The following is an 11377-nucleotide window of genomic DNA, read 5'->3' as shown; positions in this document are numbered from 1 at the left end:
TTAGTTAAGGAATTCTGGTATTTCATTTTATACCATAAAGTAGAAGGATACATTCTCTGTAACAGCTCTATTTAAAAGATTCAGATAACATATAGGAGTTGTCTCACAAGCTGATACAAATCCTGAAAATGGCTAAGATGCATAGTACTTATTCATACACTAAAATGTATGCTTAAATAACAATAGAAAATAAATTATACTGATTTATATATTTGCTCACTTTTTAATATAGTAAGATTAGACCACACTCATTACAAACTTGGTAAACTTTTAAAAACAGCAGTTCACAGCTGCACTAAATGTCCCTAGATTTTATTAAGAGAGAGTTGAAGTGTGATTGTTTTTTTCACAGCCTTCATCTGAGGGAACGGCAGATATTAGTTTTCTTGACATGGGTCACTAATTTTGGCACTTCGCTCCTTTCAGACTGAGTTAAACACGCTTTTAAATAGATGGATGTGGCCTATTCATAGAGCTCATTTCCTTACTAAGGACTGCAAATGAAATTATGCACTTGCTCTCTAAAGGTCTCAAAGATATTTTCACGAGTTCACATATTTAAAAAGAAAGCAAAGCCTGATCCTACACACCAGAGATAAATTCTCTGAGAGGATTACCGAGTGATGCTTTGTATTTCGTGACCTCTTTAGTACTAACACATGTTCAAGAGGAAATTGGGAGTGATTTCCAACTTCTCTCCTTTGCCCATTTCCTCCCTCTTTTCTCCCCTTTACACATGGACACCTTTAAGAGTGTAAATTGCATTTTCCTCCACTTCCTTCTCAATTTAGACTCTCTCTTTCCTGAAGAGATTTTATCTCTTTAGCTCATGTGAAATAATCCTTCACGCATATTTTACATCAATTCCTCCCTTCATTACTGCCTAACATAGCACATTCATGTAAATGTTATTATTTTTAATAAGCTCACGTTAACTTATTAAATACTTATATTGTATTTCAAAAATTAGATTAAGAAACAAGATTTAGTTATCAGTATCTTCCTGCTTCTCACTGATATCAATTTAGTTCCAAAGCAAAGCAAAATATTTAGAAATCTTAACTAAAATTACAGCAGATATGCCCCATGGCTTTTTTCTTTCATATTTCTATTTAATTGATATAATATAGTCTAACTCCAAGCCAAATCAAAGTGAACAGTTTCTAGTAACACATTTCTTTTATATTTGTGCTTAAATAGTGATAAATCTGGTCTTCTTTTCTATTTTGGTAAGGGTATCCTACTAAATATAGCTACATTATATAGTGCGGAAGAAAACAAGTAATACTTTGTGATTTGGACAGAGAAAAGAACCAAAACTGCCTGAAATTGGTAAGAATTGACAATGTTTTCGATGATATTTTCCTTTTCATTAAAAAGCAACAAATATCTTCTGACGCCAGCACCCTCAACTTGAAAGGGAATCTGCGACAGAACAGCGAACATGAACAACAACAAACTCGTTTATAACCGGTGACAACCAAAACCTATGAAGTTTTTAAAAGAATGTGATTGTTGTCAGAAGGAATCGGGTCCCACGGTGCAGCGTTCAGCTCTGGTTGCACTCAAAGCTGTGGCCCAGGGGCGCGGGCAGCGCTCCTCCAAGCCTGGTGGGCACAGACCAGCAAGAAAGTGAATTCTGCATACTGCACAGATCATCGCTCAGTTCAGGGCAGTCAGATTGCATCTGGGATCAACCACTTGTGCTTCATGAAACCGTCAGCCCTCATTTGTGTCTAGCTGTTTTCTTCTGTCCGGCTGTAAACAAGGCCGACTCGGAGTTGTGTCCCCCCTCGTCACGTGCACGGGACGATCTCACAGTCAGACCTACTCAGCGGCCTCAGAGCTAAAGTTAAGGTTACGTCTTGCAGACAGCAGTTCCAGTGCATACCGGGAAGTCACAAAAGGGAGCAACTTTGGAATGACCGAGTTAGGGTCCCTTTTCAGAAACGCCTACCTTAGATTCCTACACGTACTGGCGTGGCATGTCTGTTCCGTGAAATTAATGTAGGTGTTCCCAACAAGAGCAACTGTTTTTTTCCGCAGACTAGCTCAGCAGATTTATCGCGTTAGGGAAGAGGGGGTGGTGGTGACCGTTTTTGTTGTTTCCCTGCTCTGGGGCTTTGCTTGGATCAGCCAAAAAAAGACATGGATAGAAATACTGTCAATCTGGTCCACCTCCAGGAACCCACTCATGCCTGATGAATCGCTCGGAGGAGTGTAATGATGGTAAACAGTAACAGGTATGTTGGCATCTGTTCTCATCCACTTCGGCCATAGTGTCTCCTTTACAGTCAAGCAAAATACGGTTTTGAAGGAACGTCATCTCCATAATAAAAGGTAGGGGCTGTTACTGAAGCCGTTTTCCTTGGCAAGTGGCATAAAGGTAATATTTAGTATTCACTACAGAGAATTCTCCCAGCCAGCTGGTGTGTCCCTGTTAAGACTTTCATTTATGCAGCTTGAGCTGGAACCTTTTTTGTTCTCCCAGTCTATTACTTTGTCGATTTAAGGGATAACAGCCAAAGTGAAACAGCTTGCAATTTGCACCTGTCTGCTCTAAGCGTTCCACGTTCGATTAGTGGAGAGCAAACTCTTTGCTGCTAATGAGAATAAGGCTGGGCAGGGCTGAATGCCGTTTTGTTGGGGGGCTTTCATAGGATATTTCAGTGGCTTTTTTTTCTCTTGTAAATAATCTGATAGGGACCTCCCTATTTTCACGTTTTAGAGTCCCTAGAATAAAAAAATAAAATTTTTAAAAATGTAACGTTGTGTATTTTTTAAAGAGAATTTTAAATGTCATTTAACTAAGAATTGAATTAATATTCAGCCTGAAGTTGCCTCGGATAAGAAAGACAAAATTTAAATGCTAAATTACTTCCAAGTCATTGTAAGCATAAAATACCTATAGAGACCTTTAATCTGTAAAATTGGCCATGCCAAAAGTAGATACAAAAGTTTTTAGACATGTTTCAGAAACAGTACCAGTTTTGGAAATAATGTCAAGTGCTTGAAACTAAATCAAAGTTCTCTGCTTATATTGTCCTTGAAAATGTAATGACTGAATAAACGATAAAAATTTAAATGGATGACTTGAAAATCATACCTAGGTATGGACACATTTATCTAGCTCATCATCATGTGAATCACAGAATAAACTCTCCACAAATGCAAAAATGTCAGCACAAAGGATTCTCACCAACCTTTTCTAGAAGTTCTCTGCATCCCCCTTAGCTCTGATTCCTTTGAGGGATTGTATCAGTGGGCTATCATCTATTTTTAAAGGATTTAAATTAAACTCATTGCAATGAAAGAACTTTAATTAAGACAGAATATTTTCTCAAACCTTGTGTATTTCTAAAAATATCTTCATAATAAAGTTTGAAAATTTGGCAAAATATCCTTGAAGATGATCCAAAATTTAGCAAATTAACAAAATACATATTTTGTTAATCAAAGGGTCAGTGATACATTTGGATTCCAAAGATTTCTTGCATTGGCACCTCCTGTGGAAATAACAACTGCTATGATGATAGGTTAAATGAAGCTGAGGTGGGCACAAACGTGGTCTCATTAGTAACTACTATAGTTTAATATGGTCGTGGGCCCACATCTCGCCTGACAGATAACGTGCCGGCTTGTCAGTGATGGACCCTTTCAGCACAGCTTTCGGAGTTGTGCCAGCCATCGCTGAGACTGGTTAGGTCAAAGGGTTGAGCCATGTGTAATTCAGAACAGAGGAGGTCCCACGGTCACTCCACAAAAACAATTACACTACTTATTTCACTCTAGCCCTTGCCCAAAACTCACAGGCCTCACAGTTTCAGTGCAGTCAATCTAATTCTGCCCCTGGGCGATAAGCCACATGGAAATATGTGGTGCTGTGTTTATAAATCTAATCAAAAATAGAAACAGTGGACAGGCACAATGAGGTCCTACTATGGATCATGGGAACCCTTGGAAGCTCTGAAGGCACTTTTGTTTAACTCCTATAGACGCTCTTCTGCTATCACATTGTGTGCTGTACTCGTTAATCATCCTCTTTACTCGTGCCTGCTACAGGGGAGACTAAAGTTCTACTCACTTCTATACTTTCTGCCCATGGATAATATTATGAAAAATAAAGCTTAAAAGGCTGCTTTTAAAGGAAAAAAATCAGAGGGTCTATATCAATCTTACCTCTCTATCCATGTTCTTGGCTCCTTGCCCTTGGCAATGCACAGATTTAAATCAAGTTCCTCTAAAAAAGAAAAATAACATTTGAAAACTAGAATGAATTGACCCAACCTTAAAATATATTAAGCAATTTGGAGTTGGAGAGCCGGAGCTTTCATGCTTCTTAACGGTCCCGAGAAATCTCGGTATAAAATGAGCAGGATTTAATTTGGTGTCTTGTTTCTATCGCTGTTGTTCTTGTTTATTTAACCAGATTCCTAATAAACTGAGAGTTGGCGAATATTCACCAGACGTTTTACAAAGATAATCTCTAGAAAAAGTTCAGACTTCATCTAGATAGCCTAAACTTCTTGTTTTTATGTCAAAAAGGTAACCAATACAGACCGCAATGAAGTTATGATGAAAGCTCACTGTCACATACTTTAGGTGGTTGTGCTATACTTATATTTTTAAAAATTAGGATCCAGTTTTGCAACTTTCATAAATAGATAATATCTGATAAAGTCAGTGATAAGTATGTGTATTTAGAGGACAAGCAGATTAAATCCTGAGAACATTATCCAGCAAAGATATGGAGTACACAAATTTTAATAAAAGGAAATGTGTTTTTAGCACTCTTAAAACTCCTTAGAGTCATACGATAAAGTATCTAGTTGAATCTGCAAGCTATTCCATTTGATATTATTTCAATTGATAAAAATATTACACTAGATTACAGCATGGAGCTAGATGATTATAATGAATGGGAAATTTTAAAAATGAGCAATAGTCCAGCATTTATTAGATTATTACAAACATTCTCCAAAGGAGCCTTTTAAATTTGGAATTTGCCCTTTTGCACTGGTTATCAGTATTTGGCAGTAAAACAAAGTACATCGTGTATGAGTGGTACATGTGACACATTTTTTTTATTCAGAGCTCTCAATCATAGCTTTAAAAAGTCATTTCACAAAGTGTATATAAGCATCTTATATGGCTTTCAGTGTTGAAAAATGAAATATTATAGAACTTCTAGGGTTAATTAAAAAATTCTTACTTTTTTATGTAAGACTAACATAAAAGTTTCAAAGATTATATTGATTACTTCCTAAAATAAGGGAAATACATGTAACATTACTTAAAAGAAAAAATCAACATCAGAATGAGAAAATTTTAGACAATAACAGAAATTGAAGGTTGACTAGCTTATTTTTTCCACAGCACAGTGACTGAAGAGTAATTCAAAAGCATATATTTCTGGGAACATATGGGAAATGAAAATCTGTTCTTTTTTCTTTCCTTGAATTTAGTATTAATCTAATAGTTAATATTTGTCTTTAAAAGGTTTGTAATTTATAAAGTTGCTCATGTTTTTGTCATCGTAAATTTATTTGCTAACATATAATTTAAAATGTAATAAGCCAAAAAAGCACAGATTGCCTCTATTAACATCAATAAAATGCTCAGGAAACTTTCAAATAAGGCACCACTTCCCTCCCTTCACAGAAGGCTGAATTTTAAACATCTTTCTGCACCGATATTCAGAAAGCAGTGTTGTGTGCAATGAGAGACTCAGTACAATTATGAAATAAGATCAAAATCCTTGCATTATATCACATAATTATGTGATTGAATTTAGAAAGTGGTTTGATAGAACCAAGCGGTGCAGCATTTAAAAAGCAGCTCTCACTAGAAGAGAAGTCAAGCTGTAGATTCCTCTGTCATGAGCAAAGGGTATGGCCTAGAGTCCCTCCCTGCTTGGCAATCTCTGAGAGCTTCGATCAGGCATTATTTGCCATAAAGAATCTCAGTCTCCACATTTCTACAAGCTGGAATTTGGGGTTTGTAGTCAGATCCCTTACAACTGGGAGACAACCTCAGAACTGAGGTGATGAAGAACAACGGACCCACCTTCAGCCAGAGAAATATCAGTGACATGTGACCTGGCTGTAGGGCATAAAAAGATGTGGGCAACGTGTTGGCTCTGATCTAAATATTGAGACATGAATGTGTGTCCCCAGTGCAATTCCGGGGGAATTTGATTAGAAGACCTCGAAAGTGGGAGGAATTGCTCAAAGGCCATAAACAACCCTTCAACTACCAAGAGGTGTGGCAAGGACAGTGGCTGGAGAAAATAGGTCTCAGGCAAGTTCTAGAGGCCAGAGACACCAAATCAGTTAAAAGGCTGCACAGGCATCAGAGTGAACTTTGAGGAACGGGCAGCACTAGGAATCAAATAAGAAAAGATAGGTGGAAGAAAACCATGAACACAGAATGGCAGTGAAAATGAGAAGACATTTTCATAGAACAATGGCTAGAATTTGTCAGCAAATAATAATTTCAATGAGTTAGTGATTAATGAGCAGCCACCACACCCCCCGGAAAAACCTATCACTTGGGTAAGTGGCAAAATGTGGAGCCAATCAGAGAACCTATGTATTTGATAAATAATCTGTGTGTCCTACATTGTCAAGAAAGTCCAAAGTAGCTTCCCTTTCAAAAGAAAAGGAAAATTACAGTTATAAATGCTATAAATTTACTAAAACCTTTGGTTTTGGCCTTTTAGGAACACTTAATAAACTAATGGGCACCATTACAAACGTCCCCCTATGGCTACAAATTGGACCACAGTGTAACGTGTTTGTTGAATTCAAGTGCCCTACAATAGGAATCATCTTTTGAAAGAGTCTCAAACTTGCAAGCAGGTTGATAAGTGCAATATAACCTGCTTGCCGGTAACCTGTTGACCACATTCTACCGAGTCCAGGTTAGTAAGCACCTGCTAATTTGTACAGTCACTTTTTTTTTGGTTTATTTGTCTTCATGCTGATTTTAAAATGGCTCTCACTGAAATTGTTGACCTTGTATTGCAAATTAAATCCTGGAATTGCCAAATCTCTGACAACTGGTTCATTGCTTCCAGAGAAGGGAATTAACATGGCTACAGCTGTCATTCCATTGCATTTTTCTTCTCAAGCAGACCAGCAAGGGCAAAGATGGTGTTAGACAGAGGTCGCAAGCCAGATTCTGTCTGCAAACATGTTTTGTTTGACCTCCACCGTGATTTAAAGCATGTTGAGCCAATATTTAAAAATAAGAAAATTGCAGTAAAAATCTGACTTCTGGCTTCTCTTGGAAAATTAAAAATATTTGGCAACATAGAGTGGACATCCGTAGAGAGTGGTGGCAGCACACCCTTTACCCAGTTCTCTCCAGGTCTACAGTTCCCACTCTCCCTATTGCAGACCACAAACCAGAATGTAAGCTCCATAAGGGCAGGGCTCGTTTAATTCATTGCTGCATCCTCATAGCCTGACAAGTAGCAGGTGCCTGATAAGTATTTAACATTGAATGAAATGATCTCAGGGGCAGATAGGGAAATGAAATGTGGCTTTAAGACAACAGGCAGTGCCCAGGACCTGTCACAATACATGTCTCAGTTAAAAAAAAAATCTGTGCAGAGCAAATAAATTCTGCCAGTCCTCAGGCAGAGAGAGAGAGAGTACCCACATATCATTCTGCTTGCACTACTGTTTTCTTATAAGGAAATATTTCCCTGTATCCCTGCCTCTATCAAAAGTAGAGCCACGTGTGTCAATGAAAATAAGAGTGAACATAGACCCAGCATATTCCACTTATTTATATTTCTTGCCTGGTCCCTACAGGCATCTGAATTTGAAACTTCTGGGAGAGAGATAAGAGTAGGCCTAATACCATGACAATGAACTGCTCTACCATACTCCACCTTCATCCTTAGCAGTAGTTTTATGCACTACCATCTAAATAAATATTAAAAAATAAATATAAAGGGGAATATAAAACCTACTTGGAAAGTTACTATTTAAACCTAATACATTATCACTCTACATAAAGAGTCAGAATAACAGTGTGGAATGAACTTATGTTTTCAGCTAGAAAGGCATTGGTTCATATCTCTTGCACATGGGGAAGTTGCTTAACCTCCAAAAGTCTCCAATTCTTGTGCATGATAGTTGACAAAATTTAAAAATTAGGTACGTCAAACTTCCAGCCTCCACTTAAGATATAGAAAGCTGGAAAGGGTGTTGTTCCCAGACATAACACAAAAAATATCCAGAATAGATGCAAATTCACAGCTTTTATTAAACCCCTCAGAGAACTGAAGTCACAGCATAACCAACTAACCTAAAATGTAGGGAAAGATAGGTGCCTCCAAGGAGTGACAGGATGCAGGCACTTGCTTACTGGAGCAGACATGAGACCCCTTGTGAGCCAGTAAGAAGAATATAGCTAAAAGTTGTTAACAAATTTCTGAAGTCTGAATGTGGCCTCGTGTGAGAACAGAGAACTTGTGGGATCTTCAAACAGAAGGGGAATTCAGAACCGCTCACAGGCTCTTCTCTGTGGACCTCCTGGGTTCTCAGAAGAAAGTCTGGGAGCAAGGTGAGAGTTCAGAGTAGTGGCTCTAAATGGGGAGCAGTTGTTACACCAAGAGGATATTTGGCAATGTCTGGAGACATTTTTGATAGCCATGTTTCGGTGCATGGCTGCTATACTAGTAGCATCCAGTGGTTAGACGCCAGGAATATTGCTAAACATCCTGCAGTACATGCACTAGCACCCTATAACAAAGAATTCTGCAGTACAAAATGTCAATAGAGCTGCTGTTGGTAGAAACACTGGTCAAGAAAATCCGCCCTTGTGATGGAACAGAAGCCACCGCAAAAAAGCACAAAGCCCCAACCAGATACTCCACTTTTATCTCCTCTCAGGAGAAAAGTCTTACTTTTCTGGGGAAAGGCAGCAAACCCTGTTGTCCCTCAGCTGAGGTTAAGACCCATCCCAGCTGGGAGAAGAGAACATAAAAATACCCTCTAGCCCTGGGGTAGGGGCAAGAAAACATCCTGGCCCAAACTATTAGAAGTCTCCCACTTAAGAAAGAGGAGCAGGATCACTGAGATGGCTCCACCTTGGAGACCCAGAGACCCAGCTCCTGCCTGAAGAGAATACTCACCCACCTACCATCAGGCAACCAAGTGTTGAGTAGCAAGTAACATCAATGTACGGGTGGGAAAGGGGGAAGAATATGGAGAGAGATGCTCCTTCAATTACAGTCACAAAGGACACACTTAAACTTGAAGCTTGAGCAGACATTGAGGAAATTTCTCCAAAAACCAGCCACCATTCTAAGCAGAAGTTAAAACTAGGGGAGTTTTAAACCTGTGATTCACCAATGATAACTATAACTACAAAAACCAAACCCAGCTCAGATCTGACTAGACTAACCAGCCCAACCACCCCCAGTTCCCCCAACATGGAAAGACTAGCAAAATAAAACCATGCCACTTCTGGGCATAAATGATATTTACCTCAGTCTTTACTGTCTTTTCCAAAGTTATCAGCTTTCAAACAATGTTAGGTGATAAATAAAGGAGGACGGAAAAAAAAACCAAAATACCCTGTCAAAGAGATAAAATGATCAACAGAAACAGACTCAGATATGACCCAGATGTTGGAACTTTTAGACAGAGAATTTAAAATAATATAATTAGATAGAGTGACATCATCAAGATGGCGACATAGGTCATTCCCAACTTCAATCACCCTCACAAGAAGTACAGCTAGCAACTATCCATAGACAAGACACCATCGTGAAAATCCTGGAACCCAGGGAGTAAAACTGAGGTTTTCCCCTGAACAACAGAGACTGAGAAGCACCGCATTAGAAGGCTAAGAAGAGCACTTCCACTTTGACCACATCGCCCACCGCCAGGCCAGCACGGTGCCCAATGGAGGGGGCCCCTCCTCCAGTCTATGGTTTCTCCAGTGGGAAAAAGAGAACCCAAGGTGGAATCCACCTTCCCAAGATTGAAGGATATTTCCTGGGAAGCTCACTTGGGTCTTACTTCATGAGGATCACTGGGGGAACCTGTGGAACTCAACCACTAGGGATCAGATAAAGATGGAGAAGGGGTCAGGGTTTACAGAAACCACTGCTGAGAACTTAGTGGACCATGTTCCTGCTTGCCACAGCACCCAAGCAGAAATTCCAGCCAGCAGCTCTGCCCATCTGTAAAGCTGAGCTGGTAGCCCCGTCTGGCCAGGAAGCTCAGTTGGCAGTTCTGCCTGATTTGAATCCTCAGCCAAAGGGCTATACTGTCTGTGGAGCGCATCCTATGGCCCCCCTAGGCAAGGGTGCAAACTTGCAGTCCACCCAACTGCTGAGCATAGTCTCTAGTCCTGCCCCACTGGGAAGCATGGACACAGATGCCTGGCAGTCACAGAAAATATCCTATAGCCTGCATAGGCAGGGAGCCAAACCAGTAGGCTTCCTCAGTTGTTGAGCACAGCCTCTGGCCCTGCATAACCAGAGAGCCTGAACAGTGACCCTGAGCCTCAGAGCCCAACGTATGGTAACACTCAGATATGTAGCCCAATCTACAATGCTACTCAGCAGTGGAACCCAGAATATGGCCCTGCTTGATTGTTGAACACACACTATGGCCTTGCCCAGGCAAAGAGTCCAACCAGTGACCCCTGCCAATCACAGAGCATAGCCTGTGGCCCCACCCAACCAGGGATTGCAGATAGCAATGCCACTCAACCATAGGGCATAGTCTCCAACCTCACCCAACTGGAAAGGTACAGCTGAAGGCCCCATATGATGAGGAAGCCCAACTAGTAACCACACTCAACAGCAAAGCATGGTCAGTGGCTTACTCGATTACAAGCCCAGCTTGCAGCTTTGTCCAAATTGAGAGCACAGTCTACAGCCCCACCTGATTGCAGACTGCAGCCTGAGGCCTGGCCCACCATGAAGCCTGTCCTATGGCCCTGCCTGAACACAGAATACAGCCAGCAGTACCATCCAGTCATGTAGCACAGCCTGAAGCTCTATGCAACCAACAGCAATGGGGATCACAGCCCATAGCCCCGCCCAGTTACAGAATCCAACCAGTAGCGTCATCCTGAAAGGGATTAGGGCCTGCAACCCCACCCAACCAGAGGTGATTACAGAGCCTAGGTAGTGGCCCCACCTGACTATGGACACAACCAGCAGCCACATCCAACCAGGGAGCCCACCTAGTAATCTAGCTTAGTGCAGAGCCCAGCAAGCAGGTCCACCCAACCACAGAGCCCAGAGAGTGGCACCCCTCCCCCCCTAACCTCAGAGCATGAACAGTGGCCTTGCCCAACCAAAGAACCGGATAACAAGCCCTGCATGCCCGTGGATGCTACCATG

General features: G+C 40.6%; 1 protein-coding gene across 1 annotated transcript in view; it reads right to left on the bottom strand.

Moving 5' to 3' along the window:
- LOC124227108 (uncharacterized) overlaps positions 1 to 11377 on the bottom strand; it is a 444749-nt gene that overhangs the window by 300562 nt on the left and 132810 nt on the right. The window contains exon 5 of the mRNA XM_046641003.1: positions 4180 to 4240. Within this exon, the coding sequence (XP_046496959.1) occupies positions 4180 to 4191 (12 nt within the window). The 5' untranslated portion in view covers positions 4192 to 4240. The remainder of the gene's footprint in view (positions 1 to 4179; positions 4241 to 11377) is intronic.

The sequence above is a fragment of the Equus quagga genome, chromosome 15, assembly GCF_021613505.1.
Source record: "Equus quagga isolate Etosha38 chromosome 15, UCLA_HA_Equagga_1.0, whole genome shotgun sequence".
NCBI lineage: Eukaryota > Metazoa > Chordata > Mammalia > Perissodactyla > Equidae > Equus > Equus quagga.
This window is presented reverse-complemented; position numbering and strand designations above follow the sequence as displayed.